The sequence below is a fragment of the Pseudorca crassidens genome, chromosome 10 (genome assembly GCF_039906515.1).
Source record: "Pseudorca crassidens isolate mPseCra1 chromosome 10, mPseCra1.hap1, whole genome shotgun sequence".
Taxonomy (NCBI): domain Eukaryota; kingdom Metazoa; phylum Chordata; class Mammalia; order Artiodactyla; family Delphinidae; genus Pseudorca; species Pseudorca crassidens.
Window position 1 is genome coordinate 68,787,444 of NC_090305.1, and position 22,725 is coordinate 68,810,168.

The 22,725-nt window shown below is 45.1% G+C and overlaps 1 protein-coding gene across 4 annotated transcripts in view; it reads left to right on the forward strand.

Annotated features, from left to right (window-relative positions):
* The window catches only part of DAG1 (dystroglycan 1), a 66,797-nt gene that overhangs the window by 38,795 nt on the left and 5,277 nt on the right, over positions 1-22,725 (forward strand). For all 4 annotated transcript variants that reach the window (XM_067754427.1, XM_067754426.1, XM_067754424.1 and 1 more), the window contains exon 2: positions 8,984-9,380. In XM_067754427.1, the coding sequence (XP_067610528.1) occupies positions 9,096-9,380 (285 nt within the window). In that variant the 5' untranslated portion in view covers positions 8,984-9,095. The remainder of the gene's footprint in view (positions 1-8,983; positions 9,381-22,725) is intronic.

Sequence of the window (22,725 nt, forward strand, 5' to 3'; positions counted from 1 at the left end):
CTCCTTAGTTGTGGCATGCAAACTCTTAGTTGTGGCATGCGTGGGATCTAGTTCCCTGACCAGGGCTTGAACCCAGGCCCCCTGCACTGGGAGCATGGAGTCTTAACCACCGTGCCACCAGGGAAGTCCCTAATTCCTCTTTATTCTTCTTGTTCAAAATTGTTATTGTGTTGAGAAGCTGGAGCTGGTGTATTAAATTTAAGAATATGCAGATTATGACCTGCTGAAGGAGGGGGCACAAGCCATCCACATGAGATCAGCAGGTAGCTCCCTCAGCATTTGAGTTCCCAGTTTGGGGAAGTGAAGACCATAGGGTCGTTTTGATTGAAGGTGCAGTTCCAATCCACCCACACAAAGGAACTAAACTCACAAGGTCTATTACTTACAGATCCCAGAAATAGGGGGGTGGGCAGTGAGCCAGGGGAAGGGCAGTCATCTGTCTCAGGTCACAAGCGAGCAGGAGATAGAGAGCACCTATTACTTACATGGTGGTCGGGGCAGAGGTCCCTTATTTTTCAGGGGCTCAACTCTAAGTGGATATTTTAAAAGATGCCCCAGGAAAAGCAAAGTGGGAATTTATGGTGGGAATCTTAAGCTCAGATCCTTATTGCAATGTCCAGACTCTGGGAAATGCCTAGGCAGCAAATTAAAATAGTTGTTTTCTCATCACAGCTATTTTATTTTATTTTATTTTTAACATCTTTATTGGAGCATAATTGCTTCACAATGCTGCATTAGCCTCTGCAGCACAACAAAGTGAATCAGCTACATGCATACACACATCCCCATATCCCCTCCCACCCTCCCTATCCCACCCCTCTAGGTGGTCACAAAGTACTGAGCTGATCTCCCTGTGCTATGCAGCTGCTTCCCACTAGCTATTTTACATTTGGTAGTCATTACAACTATTTTAGTTCCTTTGCCTTTCCATATAAATTTTTCTAAATTAATTAGTTAATTATTTTGGTTACATTGGGTCTTCATTGCTACACGTGGACTTTCTTTAGTTGCGGCAAGTGGGGGCTACTCTTCGTTGTGGTGTGCCGGCTTCTCATTGTGGTGGCTTCTCTTGTTGCAGAGCACGGGCTCTAGGTGCGCGGGCTTCAGTAGTTGTGGCATGCGGGCTCAGTAGTTGTGGCTCACGGGCTTAGCTGCTCCGCGGCATGTGGGGTCTTCCTGGACAGGGATCAAACCTGTGTCCCCTGCACTGGCAGGCAGATTCTTAACCACTGTGCCACCAGGGAAGTCCTAATATAAATTTTAGAATAATCTTGTCTATATATACAAAAATTCTTACTGGGATTTTGATAGGAATTACGTTAAACCTTGAATTAGTTTTCTAGGGCTGCTGTAAAAAATTACTACAACTTTAGTGGCTTAGAATAACACACACAATTATTCTCTCATAGTTCTGGAGATCAGAAGTCTAAAATTAAGGTGTTGGCAAGAGCTGTGCTCCTTTTGTGGACTCTGGAGAAGAATCTATTCCTTGTCTGCTCTAGCTCTGGTGGGTGCCACTATTCTTTGGCATTCCTTGGCTTATGGCCACATCACTCCAATCTGTGCCTCAGGCTTCACATCCCCTTCTCCATCTGTGTGTGTGTATAATCTCTCTCTGCATCTCTCTTATAATGAGAATTGTGATTGGATTTATAATCATCTCCCCAGGTCAAGATTCTTAATTTAATCACACCTGCAAAGACTTTCCTTGTAAAGTACATTTGCACATTTTAGGGATTATGACCTGATATCTTTGGGCGGCCATTATTTAGCCTATTACAAACCTGTATATCAATTTGGGGAGAATTGACATCTTTACTGTGTTGAGCTTTCCAGTCCATTAACACAGTATGTCTTTCCATTTGTTTAGATCTTTGATTTCTTTCACCAGTGTTGTATGGTTTTCAGCATACAAATTCTGTACATGTTTTGTTAGATCTACACCTAGATATTCCATTTTTAAAGCAATTTAAATGGTATTATCTTTTAAATTTGGTGTCTGCATGTTCATTTCTAGCATACAGAAATACAGTTGAGGGGCTTCCCTGGTGGCGCAGTGGTTGAGAGTCTGCCTGCCGATGCAGGGGACACGGGTTCGTGTCCCGGTCCGGGAAGATCCCACATGCCGCGGAGCGGCTAGGCCTGTGAGCCATGGCCGCTGAGCCTGCGCGTCTGGAGCCTGTGCTCTGCAACGGGAGAGGCCACAGCAGTGAGAGGCCCGGGTACCGCAAAAAAAAAAAAAAAGAAAGAAATACAGTTGATTTAAAAAAAATAATAAATTTATTTATTATTTATTTATTGGCTGAGTTTGGTCCTTCTTGCTGCACGTGGGCTTTCTCTAGTTGTGGCGAGTGGGGGCTACTCTTTGTTGCGGTGCGTGGGCTTCTCATTGTGGTGGCTTCTCTTGTTGCTGAGCACGGGCTCTAGGCGTGCGGGCTTTAGCAGTTGTGGCTTGTGGGCTCTAGAGCGCAGGCTCAGTAGTTGTGGCGCACGGGCTTAGTTGTTCCGCGGCATGTGGCATCTTCCTGGACCAGGGCTTGAACCCGTGTCCCCTGCATTGGCAGGCGGATTCTTAACCACTGCACCACCAGGGAAGCCCTACAACTGATTTTTGTATGTTTGTTTTATATCCTGTGGCCTTGCCAAACTTATTAGTCCTAGGAGTTTGTTTTGTGGATTCCTTGGGATTTTCTACATAGACAATTATGTTATCTGCAAGTAGGGAGAGTTTTATTTTTTTAACTTTATTTATTTTTGGCTGTGTTGGGTCTTTGTTGCTGTGTGCGGGCTTTTTCTAGTTGTGGAGAGCAGGGGCTACTCTTTGTTGCGGTACACGGGCTTCTTATTGCGGTGGCTTCTCTTGTCGCGGAGCATGGGCTTTAGGTGCGTGGGCTTTGGTAGTTGCAGCACACAGGCTCAATAGTTGTGTCATGAGGGCCCCAGAGCACATGGGCTTCAGTAGTTGCAGCATGTGGGCCCAGTAGTTGCGGCTCGCGGGCTCTGGAGCGTAGGCTTAGTAGTTGTGACACATGGTTTTATTTTTAAGTCCCTACAGTTTTATTTTTTCCTTTACTATCTACATGCCTTTTGTTTCCTTTTCTTGCCTTATTACACTGACTAGAACTTCCAGCACTATGTCAAATAAGAGTGGTAGGGGACTTCCCTGGTGGTGCACTGGTTGAGAATCCACCAGCCAATGCAGGGGACACGGGTTAGATCCCTGGTCCAGGAAGATCCCACATGCTGCAGAGCAGCTAAGCCTGTGTGTCACAACTACTGAGCCCGCTCTCTAGAGCCCGCAAGCCACAACTGTGCTGCAGTTACTGAGCTTGCATGCTGCAATTACTGAAGCCTATAGCCAGCGCTCCACAGCAAGAGAAGCCACCGCAATGAGAAGCCTGTGCACTGCAACAAAGAGCAGCCCCCCCCCCCGCCCCGCCACCGCAACTAGAGAAAGCCCATGGACAGCCACAAAGACCCAACGCAGCCAAAAAAAAAAAAAAACCAAAAACAACCAGTGGTGAGAGCAGACATCCTTGCCTTGTTTCTGATCTTAAGGAGAAAGCATTCAGTCTATCACCATTAGATGCTCTTTATCAAATTGAGAAAGTTGTCCTCTGTTCCTGTGTTTCTGAGAGTGTTTATCGTGACTGGGTGTTGAATTTTGTTAGGTACTTTTTCTGCATTAATTAATATGATCATGTGATTTTTGTTCTTTAGTCTGTTAATATGGTGGATTACGTTGATTGATTTTAAAATATTGAACTGGCCTTGCACCCTGAAATAAGTGCTACGTAGTTATGGTATATAATTCTTTTTATATATTGCTAAATTCTGTTTCTTAATGTTTTGTTAAAATTTTTGTGTCTGTTCATCTGCATTTTCTTTTCTGTTTTTTTTTTGGTATTGTCTTTGATGTTGGTGTCAGGGTAATGTTAGCTTCATAAAATGAATAGGCAAGTGTTTCTTCTACTTTCTGGAAAAGACTGTGTAGAATTGGTGTTAATTCTTTAAATATTTGGTAGAATTTATTAGTGAAGCTGTCTGGGCCTAGAGATTTCTTTTTGTGGGAGTTTTTAAATTATAAATTTTTTAAATTACAAATTTTGAGGAATTGGTCTGTTTCATTTGAATTATCAAAATCTGTGAGTTATTTGGTAGTATTTCCTTACTATCCTTTTTGACGTCTGCAGGATCTGTAGTGATATCCCGTCTCAGTCCTGGTACTGGTAATTTGTTTATAGAGATTTGTCAATTTTATTAATCTTTTCAAAGAACCAGTTTTTTGTTTTATTGAGTTTTTTCTGTTGTTTTCAGTTTTATTGATTTCTGTGCTTTACTATTTCCTTCCTTCTGCTTGCTTTTGGTTTATTTTGCTCTTTTTTTTTTTTGAGATTCTTGATGTGGGAGCATAGATTATTGGTTTGAGACTTTTCCTTCTTTTTCTAGTGGTTTCAGTGCTGTAAATTCACTCCTAAGAGCTGCTTAGCTGTGTTCCACAAATTTTACTATAACCCCACAAATGTATATTTAGTTCAGTGTAACATTTTATTTCCCTTGAGGCTTCCTCTCTGACACAGGAATTATTTAGAAGTACATTGTATAGTTTTCAAGCCTTTGGAGATTTTCTTACTATGCTTGTGTTACTGATTTCTAATTTGATTCCATTGGGGTTGGAGAACATTTCAGTATTATTTCAGTTCCTTTAAATTTGTTGAGATTTTTTTCATGGCCCTAGATGTGATCTCTCAGGGTATATGTTCTGTGGACATTTGAAAAGAATGTATGTTCTGTTGTTAGGTGGAGTGCTCCATAAATGTTGATTAAATCATATTGATTGTTAGCATGTTTTAGTTCTTTTGTACCCTTGGTGATTTTCTTTCTAGTTGTTCTATCATTTGTTGAGAGAGTGATGTTGACATTTCCAACTAGAATTGTTGATTTGTTTATTTTTCCTTTCAGTTCTATCAGTTTTTGCTTCTCATGGTTCTGCAACTCTGTTGTTTGGTGCATATACATTTAGGATTAGTATTCTTCTTGATGGATTGACCCTTTTATCATTATATAATGTACCGCTCTTTGATAATTTTCTTTGTTCTTCAGTCTACTTTATCTGATATAAATACAGCTCCTCTTGCTTTCTTTTAATTATTGTTTGCATGATATATCTTTTCCCATCCTTTTCCTTTCTACCTATCTTTTTCATCTTGGAGTTGTCATCTGATGATTGTCTTTTTTTCATTCAGTTTGGGATCTTCTTGGTTCTTGGCATGATGAGTGATTTTTCAGCATTTTTTCAGGGGCGGGGGAGCTGTACCACATGGCTTGCAGGATCTTAATTCCCTGACCCAGGGATTGAACCCGGGCCTATGGCAGTGAAAGCACCAAGTCCTAACCACTGGACTGCCAGGGAATTCCCATGATGAGTGATTTTTGATTGAAACTTGAACAATTTTGTATTTTGTTCTGAAACTCTAGATTCTGTTTTAGCTGGCTTTTGTTTGACACTTGTCTGGCAGAGGAAGGGTAGAGGAGGCACTGCCTGATTACTGGGAAGTCTAGGTAGAAGCCCAGGTTCCCCACTCAGCCTTTGTTGACACCTGAAGGCAGGTGAAGCCCCTGTTACTGCTGGTTGAGGGTGGGAATTCTAGTTCCCTAGGCCTCGCGACTGCTGAGCAATGGTTAAAGTTCTGACTCTCCACCAGTCTTCCTCTGACACCATCCCAGTAGGGATGGGGAGAGACTCCTTCTTATTGCTTGGGTGGGAATATAGAAATCCAGGTTCCCCATGTGGTTTCCACTGACACCAAGGGGCTGGAGGTAGAGGGTGGTGCATTGTTACTAGCCAGTGAGGATGAAAGTCCCAGCTCCCTCCCCAGTGGCGATATTAGGGTGCCTTGTTACAGCCTCATGAGGGTGGAAGTCTTGGCTCCCCACTTGGCCTTTGTTGGCATGAGTGGGAGTGGGGCCACAGTTTTTTCTGTGGTGTTTTGCTAGAATAGAGCTGTTACTGTCTAAATGTTTTATGTCTTGCTAGGTTACCCCCTTCTTGCTCCTTTGGATAAAGAGAGCAGACTTTTGTTAGGACGTTTTTTGTTTCATTTGTTGGCATTACTGGGTTGCCAGCTTCTTCAGCTCCCACTTCTGGTATACATGAGGCAAAAGAAAACCCAGGGAACTCACTGCTGTGTCATTCCTTGAATCCTGGGGTCCCTAGCTGCTCTGCCTTCTTCTCTTGACTGTTTAAGAGTCTCATGTTTATTATATATATATAATATCTAGGATTTTCCCTTGTATTTAGTGGGAAACTAAGGAGAAGTACATCTGTTTCATCTTCCTAGAAGTGAAAGTCCAATGGTCTTTTTCCTTTATGTTTTGTGTTTTTTGATATCTTTTAAAAATGAAATCCTTCCTTATTCTGACATTCTGCTATATTCTAAACATTTTAAAGTTCTGCTTTTTACATTTATGTATCTAATCCACTTGGGATTTATCTTGTTTTTTGTTTTTTGTTTTTTTGCGGTACGCGGGCCTCTCACTGTTGTGCCCTCTCCCGTTGCGGAGCACAGGCTCCGGACGCGCAGGCTCAGCGGCCATGGCTCACGGGCCCAGCTGCTCCGCAGCACATGGGATCCTCCCGGACCGGGGCACGAACCCGTGTCCCCTGCATCGGCAGGCGGACTCTCAACAACTGTGCCACCAGGGAAGCCCCTTATCTTGTTTTTGATGGAGAAGTGACAGAAGAACCTAATTGTTTTTTTCTACATAGATAGCCACTTGTCCTGGTATCTTTGAACAGCTTCTTTGCAAGCAGATTTTGGGCTCTCCCTCTTGTTCCACAGTCCAGTGTCTACTCTGCCCCATGTGACACTGCCTTAAATACAGTAGCTTTGTGATAAGTCTTGGTTTGGTAGGATAGGACTTCCAGCCCTCAAAATTGTGTTACTTTCTTGGGTTTTGTCTCTGTCTCATGACTTTTAGTTCAAAAACAAAATAAGAACAGCAATAACGAAGTCAATAGCAAAAAAAACCTTTTGGCATTGGCTTGGATTTGCATTGACTTCAGAGTACGCTGTCTGTTTCAGTGGCCTTGTTTTCTTCAGCAATTTTATTTACTTTGTATTACCCAGGTCAAAAAATATCACGTGGCTCCTCAACAGCTTGGCTCAGGGCAGGGCTTCATCATTTTCCAGAATGGGAAATTGCTTGTGATGGCTGTGGCCACTTGTGGGCACCCAGAAAGTCCCACAGTGCATCTGTGTGGCTGCCAGCCTTAGAGCAGGGTCATGAGCTGCTTGAAGCTGGTGTGGGGGAGAGGGGACAATGTGCAGGGTTTTAGTCACTGTTGGGGGTTGGGGGGCAAGAGAGTTCAAATAAGTTTTGTTCACTAGCACTGAGTTTGCAAATATATGCAATATGTGGGGTGTGAGAAGTGGGTGGTTGCCACACTTCTCTGTGCAAATACTTGGCTTTTCAATTTTTTTCAAAAGTATTTTTTTAAGACTTACTAATTGTAATATTTGGCACATTGTTTTATCTCTATATATGCATGCACATGGGTTTTTTTCCCCCCTCGGACCATTTCAAAGTGAGTTGCAGAGATTTTTGATACTTCATCCCTAAATACTTCAAAATTGAGGACAATCTGTTATCGAGCCACACCACCATCATCTCACCTAAGAAAATTAACAATAAATATAATCTCCAGCCCACATGCACAATTCCTCAGCTATCCCTTTGAGAGCTGGTCTTGTGTGTTTTTTGGTTTTTTTTTTTTTTAAGTAAATCCGACACAAATGAACCTATATATGAAACAGAAATAGAATCAGGGACATAGAGAATAGACTGGTTACCAAGGGGGTGGGGGGTAAGAGAGGGTTGGATTAGGAGTTTGGAATTAGCAGATGCAAACTGGTACATATTGAATGGATAAACAAGGCCCTACTGTATAGCACAGGTAACTATATTCAGTATCCTGTGATAAACCATAATGGAAAAGAATATGAAAAAGAATGTACATATATGTATAACTGAGTTACTTTGCTGTACAACAGTAATTAGCACAACATTGTAATTCAACTATACTTCAATAAAAAATAAATTAAAAAAAAAAGTAAATCCAGGGTCCAATCAAGATGTACACACTGCATCTGGTTGCAGTCTTTAAATCTAGAATAGTCCCCTTGTATTTAGAGGCGTCAGATTTGGAAAGACCAGACCAGTTATCTTGTAGAAGGTCCCACATTCTAGATTTGTCTGATCGTGTCTTCATGGCCCTGTGTTTCCTATGAACTGGAAGTTAGTTCTAGAGCAGCACTACCCAACAGAAATATAATGTGATCCACATATGTCATTTAATATTTTCCAGTAGTCACATGAAATAAAAATAAGCAGGTGGAATTAATTTTAATAATATATTTAATATTTTTATTATGTACTATTAATATTTATTTACTTAACTATACTTAATATTTTCATATCCAAAATATTATTTCAATATGTAATCAATATTTTTAAAGTATTAATGAGCTATTTTACATTCTTTTTTTAAAAATTAATTTATTTATTTAGGCTGTGCCAGGTCTTAGTTGCAGCCTACAGACTTCTTAGTTGCGGCATGCGGACTCTTAGTTATGGCATGCATGCAGGATCTAGTTCGCCGGCCAGGGATTGAACCCTGGCCCCCTGCATTGGGAGCACAGAGTCTTACCCACTGGACCACTAGGGAAGTCCCCAACATTCCTTTTTTATACTTAGTTTTCAGAATCCATGGTGTGCTTTATACTTAATGGACCAGCCACATTTCCAGTGTTCAGTAGCCACATGTAGCTGGTGGCTCTGTACTGGACAGTGCAGGGTGAGACTTGATCCAACTCAGAGTAGATATTTTTGGCAGAAACACTTAGGGGGTAATAACTGCCTGTGCTCAACTTTGAAACCATGGAAGTTGCTGAAGTCTGAGTCTACTCTTCTTCTTTTTCAGGCTTTGGGTGCTCTGGGATGGAGCAGGTGTGGAGAGGCTGAGGACCCAGTTCTGGGACCACGTCACTTGCTTCCTTTCTTAGACTATCTGCTTGAGCAGACTTGAGCCCGGGATGAGGATGTCTGTGGCCCTCTCGCTGCTGCTCCCCCTCTGGGGGAGGACCTTTCTCCTTCTGCTATCTGTGGCTGTGACTCAGTCCCGCTGGCCCAGTGAGCCTTCGGAGGCCGTCAGGGACTGGGAGAACCAGCTCGAGGCGTCCATGCACTCAGTACTCTCAGACCTCCATGAGGCTGTTCCCACGGTGGTTGGCATTCCTGATGGCACCGCTGTCGTCGGACGCTCATTTCGAGTGACCATTCCAACAGATTTAATTGCCTCCAATGGAGAAGTCATCAAGGTGAGACTGGATATAAACTGTAAATGAGGAATAATTCTCATCTTCCATTTTAGTTTTGATTTTAGTGTTAATTTTAGGTTTTTTTAGTTTTTCAGTTTAGGTTTAGTGTGTCAGTTTTCCAGGAATTCTGAGCTCAGTTCTTCCAGGACCTGCTAAATGTTCCTTAAGAGAGGGACAGCCACTGACGTTCACTAGAGGGTCCCCATATATCTCAGAATAGCATCCTAAACCTTTATTCTTGCTCCCATTTTGAGGGTGTCACCATTAAAAAGCTTTTACATATGTACTCTGGAAGATCTTTTGGTCATCAAGTTAGGGATTTGATGGAAGGGCCTGTGTATAGGAAATGGTCTGCTTTCTTTAACCATGGGATTAAACCCAAGAAATATGGAACTGTTAAATGCTTTGAACCTATTTTTAAAAAATAAGGTATAAGTAAATATTGGAGTTTTGCTTTGCTTTGGTGTTCTATGTTTACTAATGTATTTGGTCACTTAAGAACCAAAATTAGTACTTAAATTTCAGCCTCGCCTCATCTCCTTTTGGGGAGGCAACCCAGAAAACAAGGAGATCTGAGATTTTTGTAACTGAAGAGTGTCTTGTCCAACCCAGGGTGGAAATTAGTTGAAACAGGAAGCTTTTGTGTGAAGAAGTACCATCCATTTGTCTGGGGTTGTGGGACCTTGGAATTTCCCCTACTTCCTGATTGAGTTTGCATGGGAGACATGTGGGTGGGTGGGGTGTACTCCTCAAGCTATGAACATCTCCTAGAGCAGATGTCAGCACACTTTTTCTTAAAAAAGCCAGATATTGGCTTTGCTGGCCATATGGTTTCTGTTGCAACTCCTCAACTTTGCCAGTGTAGTATGAAAGTAGCCATAGACAATATGCAAGCGAATGGACATGGCTCTGTTCCAATAAAACTTTTTTTTTAATAAATTTATTTATTTATTTAATTTATTTTTGGCTGCATTGGGTCTTTGTTGCTGCACACGGGCTTTTCTCTATTTGCGGCGAGCAGGGCTACTCGTCATTGTGGTGCGTGGGCTTATTGCTGTGGCTTCTCTTGTTTAGATGCATGGGCTTCGGTAGTTGTGGCACGCGGGCTCAGTAGTTGTGGCTTATGGGCTCTAGAGCGCAGTAGCACGGGCTTAGTTGTTCCATAGCATGTGGTATCTTCCCGGGCCAGGGCTGGAACCTGTGTCTCCTGCATTGGCAGGCGGATTCTTAACTACTGTGCCGCCAGGGAAGCCCCCAATAAAACTTTACTTTTAAAAACTTTACTGAAACTGAAATTTTAATTTCATGTGATTTTCACGTGTCAAGAAATACTATATCTTTTGATTTTTTTTCCCCCTCATTTAAAAATCTCAAAAAACATGTTTAGCTCATGGGCTGTACAAAGACAGGTGGCAGCCCGGATCGAACCCGCGTCCCCTGCATTGGAAGACAGATTCTTTACCACTGGACCACTGGGGAAGTCCCATGGCCACAGTTTTCTTTTTTTTTTTTTTTAGTAAATTTATTTATTTTATTTTATTTATTTATTTTTGGCTGCATTGGGTCTTCGTTGCTGAGCGCAGGCTTTCTCTAGTTGCGGCGAGCGGGGGCTACTTGTCGTTGTGGTGCGTGGGCTTCTTGTTGCGGAGCACGGGCTCTAGGCGCTCGGGCTTCAGTAGTTGTGGTGCGTGGGCTGTAGAGCACAGGCTCAGTAGTTGTGGTGCACAGGCTTAGTTGCTCTACAGCATGTGGGATCTTCCCGGACCAGGGCTCGAACCCGTGTCCCCTGCATTGGCAGGCGGATTCTCAACCACTGTGCCACCAGGGAAGTCCTCATGGCCATAGTTTTCTAACCCTTGGCCTACAGCATTCTTTCCCCAGAGATGTGGCTTGAATATGAATTAAAAATATTCCAAGGTCTATACTTTGTTATGGTAGTTTTTTTCTTTTTTTTGACATCTTTATTGGAGTATAATTGCTTTACAATGGTGTGTTAGTTTCTGCTTTACAACAAAATGAATCAGTTATATATATACATATGTTCCCATATCTCTTCCCTCTTGCGTCTCCCTCCCTCCCACCCTCCCTATCCCACCCCTCCCGGCGATCACAAAGCACTGAGCTGATCTCCCTGTGCTATGCGGCTGCTTCCCACTAGCTATCTACCTTACGTTTGGTAGTGTATATATGTCCATGCCTCTCTCTCGCTTTGTCACAGCTTACCCTTCCCCCTCCCCATATCCTCAAGTCCATTCTCTAGTAGCTCTGTGTCTTTATTCCTGTCTTACCCCTAGGTTCTTCATGACATTTTTTTTTTCTTAAATTCCATATATATGTGATGGCATACGGTATTTGTCTCTCTCTTTCTGACTTACTTCACTCTGTATGACAGATTCTAGGTCCATCCACCTCATTACAAATAGCTCAATTTCGTTTCTTTTTATGGCTAAGTAATATTCCATTGTATATATGTGCCACATCTTCTTTATCCATTCATCCGATGATGGACACTTAGGTTGTTTCCATCTCCGGGCTATTGTAAATAGAGCTGCAATGAACATTTTGGTACATGACTCTTTTTGAATTATGGTTTTCTCAGGGTATATGCCCAGTAGTGGGATTGCTGTGTCATATGGTAGTTCTGTTTGTAGTTTTTTAAGGAACCTCCATACTGTTCTCCACAGTGGCTGTATCAATTTACATTCCCACCAACAGTGCAAGAGGGTTCCCTTTTCTCCACACCCTCTCCAGCATTTATTGTTTCTAGATTTTGTGTGTGTGTGTGTGTGGTATGCGGGCCTCTCACTGCTGTGGCCTCTCCCGTTGCGGAGCACAGGCTCAACGTTGAGCACAGGCTCAACGGCCATGGCTCACGGGCCTAGCCGCTCTGTGACATGTGGGATCTTCCCGGACCGGGGCACAAACCTGTGTCCCCTGCATCGGCAGGCGGACTCTCAACCACTGCGCCACCAGGGAAGCCCTGTTATGGTAGTTTTTAATATCTGTTTTGCACTTAGATTTCTACATACACATAGTGTTCTGGCTGTTTATTGGTTTAAAGCATAAGAACATAGTGGTTTGAAACGGCCAGTTGGTTTTGCTCACAATTTTGTGGCCAAGAATTCAGGGATTTAGAGCTCATCTGGGAATCTCATCTCTGCTGCACATGGTACTAGTTAGAGTGGCTCACCTGGGCCTGGAGGATCTACTTCCAAGGTGGCTCATTCATGGCTGGCAAGTTGGTTCTGCCTGTTGGCAGGGAGCTTACCTGGGACTGCTGATCAAGGTCCTTGGTTTCTCTCCATGTAGACCTTTCCACAGATACCTGGATTTCCTCACAGTACAGTAGCTGGGTTCCAAGATTGAGTATTCCAAGATACAGGAAGTGGAAGCTGCCAGTCTCTTAAGGCCTGAGCTTGGAAACTTGCACAGTGACACTTCCTTTGTACTCCATTGGTCAAAGCACACCCGGGCTCCAGTGAGTCTTTACCAACTTGCCTCTCTCTGACCCACAAGCCCCAGGCATCTAGATTAGAAATGGTCACTCTTCCATGCCACTTCCATTCCATGCCACTCTTCTCATTGAGAGGTGTGTCTATGCCCCTTTCCCTTGAATCTGGGCAGACCCACTCCTCACCTGACCCTCCTTGTGTTCTCTTCCTTTTCCTTTTTGACCCCCTCTCTTTAGCTCTTGGCTTGTTCTTAGGGTGGCCTTGTGTTCTCAGAGGTGGTCATACTTCCGAAGATCCTGTCTCAGTTCCATGGAGCTCTTTCTAGTTTGTAGAGTCTTTGAGAAAGATTTCCATGTAATCTTCAAAACACCCCAGTAAGCCAGTTTCTAGTTTATTAGATGAAAAATGGCGTTTTTGGAGGTACATTTCTTACCCAGCATCAAATTTCATCTTCTGAATATCCAAACCCTGTAGCGATGACCCTTGTTCCAGTGGCCACTGGAATGTTGTACATGGATTAGTCTTGACCAAAGGTGCCTTGAGTCGATACTGTGAGCTGAGTATTTGCTGTATCTGGCAGAGGGACATTTAACAGGCTTATTCACTGGGGGAGCAAAGAGATTTTACTAGGAAAACAGGATTTTATCTGAGCATATCTATCTGTGGAAAGCACACCATTTAGTAGATGATTAGCCTGTAGAAAAACAGGTGAAAATGTGTGACTCTTCATCCTGAACCGTCTTGACATCAGGGTTGTGTGGGGTGGGAATCAGATCAGAAAGCCTGACTTCCTTCCTGGAGCTTTGTTTTCCCTGTGTGTAAAACAGGATTGAAAAGTCTTTACACTAAAGGAGTTGTTTTTTTTCCCCCCTATTATAATAATGATGTATAAATGTACATTGTAGAAAAAGGGAGAAAGAAAATCTCCTGTGGTTCCTACCACTAGCATACTCCTCTATCATTTTCTGTGTTCATCAAGAGGTGTCTGTGTCACATACACACACAGACATTTTAGACAGACCTGAAATCATGCTGAATCTATATTTTAACCTTTTTTTCATTCACTGTAGTTTGAGTTTTTTTTCCTTGGTTATTAAGTATTCTTTGGGAATGTAACTTTTAAAGGCTGCCCAATATTCTTGTGTATGTGAGGAATATTTCAGATCTTGGTCCCAAGGAGCCTTGTTGGGGTGACCTCCAAATCATATCTATCACTATTACTGTCATCCAAACTACCACTCGCTCACCTCTTCCCAGGCGCCCTGCCTCTGTTCTTAACCCCTTAGTCTGTTCTCCATACTGAGTCAAGAGACATCTTTATCTTTGTAAAGCTTACATCTGCTAAAAACAGGCCTCCCCTACCACCCTGCCCTTAAGATTAAGCCCTGTTTGATCTGGCCTCTGGCCTCTTCTCTCTCCCCTTTCCCTTTGCATACCTTGTCCCAGCCACACCAGCCTCTTTCTGCCCCACAGATATGCCAAGCTTAGGGCCCACCCCAGGCTGCTGGCTCTTTTTTTCTTCTGTCAGCATGGGTACAGCCACCTCTTTCAGGCTTAGTTTCAGCATTGGAGCCCTTTCCCTCCACCCTGATGAAGGCAGATTTCTCACAAAACCCTGTGTTATCTTCTTAGCAAATTTTTGTACTTGAAATTCTTTTTAGTCTGCATGTTTGATTCCAGTCCCATAGTAGGCCTTCAAATGTTTTTGGGCTGGCAGAGGGAAGGAGAACCCCCTCAGTACCTGCAAACCTGCTTTGGATTGTCAAAGCCTACTTGCCAGGGACTTCCCTGGTGGTGCAGTGGTTAAGAATCCACCTGCCAATGCAGGGGATACGGGTTCGATCCCTGGTCTGGGAAGATCCCACATGCCGTGGAGCAACTAAGCCCATGTGCTGCAACTACTGAGCCTGTGCTCTAGAGCCCACGAGCCACAACTACTGAGCCCTCATGCCACAACTACTGAAGCCTGTGCGCCTAGAGCCTGTGCTCTGCAACAAGAGAAGCCACCTCAATGAGAAGCCCGTGTGCCACAACAAAGAGTAGCCCCCACTCCCCACCACTACAGAAAGCCCGCACACAGCAACGAAGACCCAACACAGCCAAAAATAGATAAATAAAATAAACTTATTAAAAAAAGAAAAAAAGCCTACCTGCCTGTTTGTAGGAAGAAATGCCAGCCTATGTCAGGGCAGTAAGAGACTAAGCTTGCCTAAGCCTCATGTGGGGTTCCCAGGTAAGGGTTGGCCTTCCAGTCAATTAGCTGAATTGCCTAATGAGGACTCATAGGCAGAACATGGTCTGTCCTGAGACCTGATGAGATTAGATGGTGTGGTTGTCATACTTGCTGACTGGTCAGGAGATGTGCATGGGGGTTGGTGATAGAATAATTCAGTGTTTGTAACAGACCATGTAACAATCTATAGAAGGGGTAGAAAATCAAGTCTTATGCTAAGTGAGCTGCCCTGGCTACCTGCCAAGCCTTGTTGGACCTGTGTGGGCTGATGGTTGTGGTATTTCAGGAGATTGTGGCAACTTTGGGAATCACAGTGACAGGGGAAGTGCTGCTTGGCATCAGCCAGGTATGCGCATCGGGTAATATCAACTCCTAAAACAAGCACTTCCCTATATTTTATACACCAGACTTCAAGGAAACAGGTCAGGAGAAAGAAGAAGGGGACATGCCTGCCTGGAGGATTAACCCTGAGGTCCTGGATCCTTTGCTCTGCCCCACATCTGAGACTCTTTTCATGTCCAAACAGCCCTTATCCAGTCTCATCCCAGCCAGCACCTATTACTTCCCTGCTGTTCTCTAGCTCTACCTCAAGAATCAGTTTGCTATTACTGACCCCATTTTAACTCCCAAATGGACTCCATTGATCTGATGTAAGAAGGGTCTATGGGCTACCTCCAGACCTTTGTGGCCAGCATGACCTTCCTGAAAGACCTGTGCCTTGGGTCTCTCTTCTTTTCTCCTGTGGCCTCAGGGCGCCCTAAAGGAGATGGTCCTGGTGTGTGCTCCCTTGGACCAGACTAGATGCCTGTATGCAAAGCTCATCCCAGGTCTCGACTGTTCTTTGCTCTCACAGCAGTCTTAGGTCTTAGAACACCCTCTCTCTTCATCAGGGTCTGTAGGTATAGGTCCCACAGAAGCCAGCTTTGCCTTTGCTGGGCAGATCCTAAGCTGTCCCAAGTTGGCCATAGTATAAGTTACCCCCTGACTTCCCTCAGGATTGGCGCTGGCTCCCTAAGGGTGCCTCTCCTCTGACTTGAGTTGAGTGTAGGACTGGCTGAGGAAGGTGATGATATGGCTGGAGATGTTCTAACTCCTCCTCTCTGGGTTGGTCAGGAGAGAAGTCTTTGCATCTCATGAAATGATTGGGCTGCCCCTCTAGATCCCCCTCAGATGTCTCATTTTGGTAGTGCCCATGAGGATGGCTTTTCATCCCTGCTTCCCTTTAACCTCCTTGTCTGGAGACAATGTGGAATTTCTCTCAGCCCAAGATGTTGGCAGACTGGGAGCAGCCCTTCCTGGGACTGTGCTCTCATCTGCTGGCATAGGCCCCCAATTGTTCCCATGAGAACAATGGGTACTCTTTTTGGCCAGGAAGGGGAGCTCATGAAAGGAGTATTTCTTTGGATGCTTGCGAGCTTTGTGGCAACCCCGCCTGCGTGAGATGAACTGCAGTTTCTTCCTGCCTCAAGTGGGTGTTCCCTGGCTCTGAATTGATCCCTTGTGAACAGAGCACACTGGGAAATGTGGGTTGGCGAAGGAAGGCATCCTTGGGGGTGGGTTGTCAGAATGGCATTTGCCCAGACATATCAGCTCAAATACTTATTATTGAATATATAGGCTTCTATGTTTTAGAAAAAAAATTACTGACAAGGACTGAAAACATGATGAAGTAAAAATAGTTGATGTCAGGGCTTGGGATTGAGGGACTGATTCTGAGAATTTTATTAGTGGCTATAACCATCCTAAGCTGTCCCTTACTTTGGGGGGAAAATGATTAATTTTTGTTTTCAGATGAGAACAGTTAACAGCAGATAAAATGCTTCATAATTCAGACCAGAGGGGCACTGATTGGGCTGGACAAGTTGTATTCAACAACATGTGATCCTGTGGCCTTGGCCTTTGTGGCAACAGCCATATTCTGGCTTGAGGTTTGAATGTCAAGCAGCAGAACCAATTATTGTCTCTCATGGGTGTGGCTCTCCTCTACTCGGTAAAGCAAAGTATGTCTACCCTGGTTCTACCCTGGTTCCTCACCTTCTGTGGGGGCAAAGGCTTGGCCTTTGACCTCAAGCCAGAGGCTCTTTGTGTTGACATGTGCCATCTCCCCACAGCCCAGCCATGTGACTGCCTATGTGCATCATTTGTGGAAGTTGAGCTTGGCCACAGATTAGTCTCATTGTCATAGTCCATGGCACAGACACAGGATCACCCTGAATGTGAGTCAGCACCGTGGGGGCCTCTGAAACGTGACTGGAAGCTGACTCCATCAGAGGGACTATTTCCTACCCCCCTGAGCAAAGGAGCCCACCACACAGTTGGCCTGCCCCCAGGAGGCCTTGATCACCTCATGTGTGAGTGCCTCCAGGGTGTTGCCTATGGTATCCAGCCATAGACGGCTGTGGGTTGTCTCAGCTCCGCAGCTTGGGTGAGGGGTGAGGGGCTGAAGGGTCCAGGAGCCAGTGACCAGGTCTGAGGGAAGGCAGGGACTTTGCCAGGGCAGGCTGCTAAGAGGCCTAAGCAGTGGGGTGTCACAGGGCAGCAGTTTGTGCCACTGTGAAATGGACCAGTGAGAAGACCCTCTGACACATCTGTTAGGGATTCAGGGAAGGGCCCAGCCTGAACCCCTGGGGCTGTCCTGTCTTGAGGTGTTGGTTGGAAGGTGCCACCACTGAGGCTCAAAGGACCCTCCAAAAGGTTTGTAGTGTGGGGGAATTCTCACCAAATGCAGTTTCTTTTTTTTTTTTTCTTTGTGGTACGCGGGCCTCTCACCGCTGTGGCCTCTCCCACCGCGGAGCACAGGCTCCGGACGCGCAGGCTCAGCGGCCATGGCTCATGGGCCCAGCCGCTCCACGGCACGTGGGATCCCCCTGGACCGGGGCACGAACCCATGTCCCCTGCATCGGCAGGCGAACTCCCAACCACTGCACCACCAGGGAAGCCCCAAATGCAGTTTCTTGATTATACTTTATTCCTAAGATCCCTCTTTGCTGGCCAGCATCAGCTCACCCAAGTGACAAGGATATGAAAGTGCTCATCCATCTTTCTGGAACTTTTGCTTGCCATTTCTAAGTCCCATAACTCCTGCATGGGTAAGATACCACCTTGTGGGTTCTGAATGATAAAGCTTAGGTTTTCTTGGTTTTAGAAACCAGTGGTCATATAGTTAATTAAGCCCTAGTGAGAGTCCAGCTCCTCAGTTTTGATGGGCAGAAATCTGCTCTTTGATGAGGGACTAAGTAATACAAGCTCCTCTGCCGATTTGTTCTTTCTCCAGGTATATTATGCTGATTTGGGGTGAGAGACTCTACTTACGTTGCATGGTGTTTAGCACAGGTGCTGTATCTTTATCAGACCAAGTGTTTGACAGTCTACTGTGCCAGAGAAGGCTCCAGCGGAGAAGTTGAAGAGAATGTCTGAGAACTGAATAGCCAGTTACTAGTCATCTGCTAGTATAGACTGAGGAGTGACCAAAACCTTCACGTTTGGCAGTTCCCCAATCATTGGTCATGGTGATATTTTGTGGGCAATGCTGGGCAGGTAGTCTTCAGAACTCCTTATGTGTCTTCCCAGGTTTTGTGGTTTTGATTCTTAATGTTTTTGGATGTACTTTATGGATCAGGATTTCTAAAATTGGGTATGTGGCTGTTCAAGATCTTATTTTCCTCAGTGCTGGGCTTGCCTTCTATCTCAGAAGCATGTTCTCTCTGAGGGTTGCTGAAACTGGAAAGATTTCTGGCTCTTTGTGAGTGGCCTGTGATCTAGAGCCCATGATCTCAAATCAGGCTTCCTCCTGCAGTTTCTGCCTCCTGCAGGTGTTCCCATTGCCTGAAGTCTTCTTTCCAAGATGGCTGCTTTATAAGGTCAGCAAGGGAGTATTGGTATTTAATGATGGAGGGTGACTTGAAAACCTAGGGGTGACTTGAAACCCTGGGGGAGTTCCATGGCCGGGGACAGCCTGTCACCCCAAATACATGTGCTGGTGTTATGAGCACTTCACACAGAGTTCTGATTCCTGCTTCTTGCATGCCATTCCTAGCCTGGCAGCCCTTAGAGGGTCAGTTGTGGGTGGTTACAGTACAGCTAGGACAGAAATTTCTATATGAGTAAACTAAGGATTCCAAGGATAGTCGGAATCTCATGTGCAAATATGCCAGGATCAAGCACATCTCTTTTAGACTTAGAGGATGTGAGTGCTGGCTTTGGGCTGTCACCTGCAGCAAGTTCTCCCTGCCCTCTCTGCCCCTCAACGTTTTCATCCACTCTTAGCAAACAGGTCTTAACAGGTAAGCAAGTCCCTGAGGGTCCCCAGCCTTGGCCGTGTTCCCCTCTAGGGTCCTGGCTTCCTCTTCCTGTGGCCTCTCCACTTCCCTTTGATGCTTTGAGTTTCTGCTTTGGAGTATGAACAGGGAGACAAAGCCTCAGTGTGTGCTGGGTCCAAGGCCATTTGGGAAAGAGGATGAGGGAGTGGAGCCTGGACACGCCCTGGATCCATTCCTGCAGCAGCCTCACAATGTGTACTGTGTCCTCTCTCAGCCCATAGGGGCGGGTGAGGAACCAGCACTGACAGAGTCCAGCGTGTGCCTGCCCCTGTGATCATACAAGGCTGGCATCTTTTCCCCCTTCTTACATGTGAGAAAACAGGCTGAGGTTAGATGAAGCCTCAGACTGCCTGGAGATGGGGCTTCCCTTCGGATACGGTGTTTTTATAGAGATGAGTCCTGGTTTGTCATGGGGGCTGTGTCTCTGAGAAGGAACTTTCATATCCCACTTCACCCTTAGGTCCTGAGAGGAAAAGTGGTCTAGATCCTGGAAGTTTTGCAAGCTGGGGAGGATGTCCAGAGTTCCCATGGACTGAGGGGCTCCTGCTTTGTCACAGTAGAGCAGGTGTTGCATCCCAGAGCGTTCCCTCAACTGAGTGCCCTTGAGAGGGAGGGGGGCTGCTAGTGGAATCCTTTGGGGACTGTGGACACTGCCAGACCTTCAGGCATGTTCAAACTTCCCAGTTCAGGGGCTTTCCCTAAATGGCCTTGAAAATGCAGAGATGTCAGCTTCCCTGTGACTTGGGTAGGTTCCTTGTGGAACTCAGATTTGTTTTGCTTCCTGTGGCCTTTATATTAAAATGAATCATTGCCAACCAAAGTGCTGCCTGGATCTGATGTTTGCAGTACCAAGATGTTCAGAGATGCATGGATTTTAGAACGTTCAGGTTAGAATCTCTCCTTGTCTGAGGAGTACCCAAGACACCAGGGACTGTTTGCTTCCGGGTGTAGATCCAGGTTGAACACCTATCCTGTGGCCAGGGCTCTAGTACCTTGAGGAGCCAGAATTTGCAGAAGGGAGGGCAGGTGCAGGGTGGAGTGGCTTGGCTCTGTTTTTCTGACATGGCTTATCCCAAATGTTGTCTCTAAAGCTGTGGGTAGACCATAGTGAAAGAATTTGTTTCTGTAACCAAAATGAAGGTACACAGTTCTGCTCTTCCATCGCCCAGTTTGAGATTGAGCATTATAACTTACTTTGGTGAAACCTGGGGTTTTCTTTAATGTTTGTTATTTATATTACACGTTATTAACATGTTAAAATGTGACTTGGCATAGTTCAAATAAGTGTATATTTTCTAAGTCTGGCTGTGTGGGAGCCTTGACCAACCTGGGTTTATGCCTTAGGGCATGTCTGACAACAGAACTGTGGCTGTTGGGGGTCAGCAGAATGGGAAGCTGAGCCAGCCAGGGGAGCTTGAGGAGATGAGGGCCCTTCTCTGTTCTCTCTGTTATAAAGTGCCCTTACGTAATTGAGACAGACTTGAAAAAGCACTGGCGCTGCTTACTCATCTGTGCTGATGGAACACACGGCGCTGGGCACAGGCCTAACTGCCTGGCCACTGAGGCATATCCCATGGGCCTGGCCAGCCACTTGGCACCCATCTGGAGCCTCTCCTGGTCTCTCTTGGCCCTGTTCAGTCTTCTCTACAAGTGGCTTCTCCTTGGCTGACTTCATCCAGAGCTCCATTCTTGGCCCTCCCTTTCTCCTTTCTCTGCCTGATCTCTTGCAGATGTGCTCTCATTCCAGTGGTAGTCATTGGGATGGAGTGGGCTTAGGAGAAATACCTTTGGGTGGCCGGAAACCTGGGTCTGCGCCCTGGCTCACCTACTCTCTTCCTCTCAGGAAGTTCTTACCCCACCCCTGTAAAAGATCTCATGGTTCCCTTGACTACTCCATTTGGCCTTAACATCTTTGCTTCACATTTTTTGCAAAACTAGATCATTCAACCTTTGCTTTATATGTTTGTATGTGGATGTGGCAGTTTTTGTATTTAACATAATTGAACTGAAAAAATTTAAAGCATAGGTTTTTCAGTCAAAGCAGTTGTGATAAGTATTTTTGTGGCTAAAAAAGATTGTAAAGGAAGAATATATTTAGTGTTTTTCATGGATTTGAAGACACCCATGTTTACAGTTATTTTACCATTTCTGATGTTGGTTCTGTTTGCAGTGGATGGTGAGTGATGGGATGGGAGATTCTTAGTGGTTCATTAATTAGATGACTGTGCACCCTAGTGTTGATGGAATGTGGTCACAAAAGAAACTCTGTGAACTCAGTAGTTCAGAGAGCAGTCAATAAAGGACAACTCCTAATAATGTCATATGTCTTCTCATGGCTTTTTGCTGGAGGTAAGAAATCTCTTTACAGGCAGGGTAAATATCTGGTCTCTGATAAGGTTGATGGAATGGCATGCTCATTGACACCCGGGTCCTAGCTGGGAAGAGCAGGTATGAGTTCAGGGTCTCTTCCCCAATCACTCAGGCACCCGGCTCTTGGAAGGAGGAAGCCTGACGAACCAGAGCCCCTGGGGAACCCAGAAGCTATAGCTGTGGCCTTCCTGCCACAGGGAGGGAAGCGTTTTAGTTTCCCTCTCCTGACAAGCAGTGACCATGAAGGGCAATCCCTGGGCCGAGGCTGGCAGTAAGACATGCCATCTGTTGGCCATTGTGTTTCTGGACTTGACGGACAGGGCAGTGGAGCTGACTGAGAGTGCCTTTAGGCAGACCAGAGAGTGGGTCCCACCTTTCTTGCATTGGGGGCAGGAGTAGGTGTTTCCCGAAGGTGAGAGAAGTCATAGATGGGGCCTGGGCAAGAGGCGAGTCTTGTTTCCCTCTTGTCAGCTGATGGTGGAAGTTTTTATGGTGGCATTCCCTTGGGGGCTTTACGTATTACCAGTCATGTTGCTGTGGAGAAGGACTTCCACCCTGAAATAAGTCTGGGAGGTGCTGTTGGGTGGAAAAGGGGATGAGCTCCTGAGGCCTGCTCTGTGCTTCGGCTTTCCAAGGACAGAGGTGAGCTCTGTCCATTTCCCAAACTTAGTTGACTATAGAATTCTCTTTTAGAGAGACTGGAGGTCCTTGGAATGCCTTTCATAAACGCTCTTCTTAGGATAATTGTTTACATTCCCCTACCCTGGACATTGCAGTTTTTCTTGAGATTTGAAAAGCACTGTTAAGACATTAGATACAGCTAACCAAATGTGCCCCACTACACTTGAATGTAACATGGTGGTTGTAAAATGAGGCATTTGGGGGTATTGAGTTGTCCCTGCACCCAGACCTGTGTGCATTTCCACTTCTGGGCAGGAGAGGCACTCTAGGCCAGGCATATACCTTGAGCA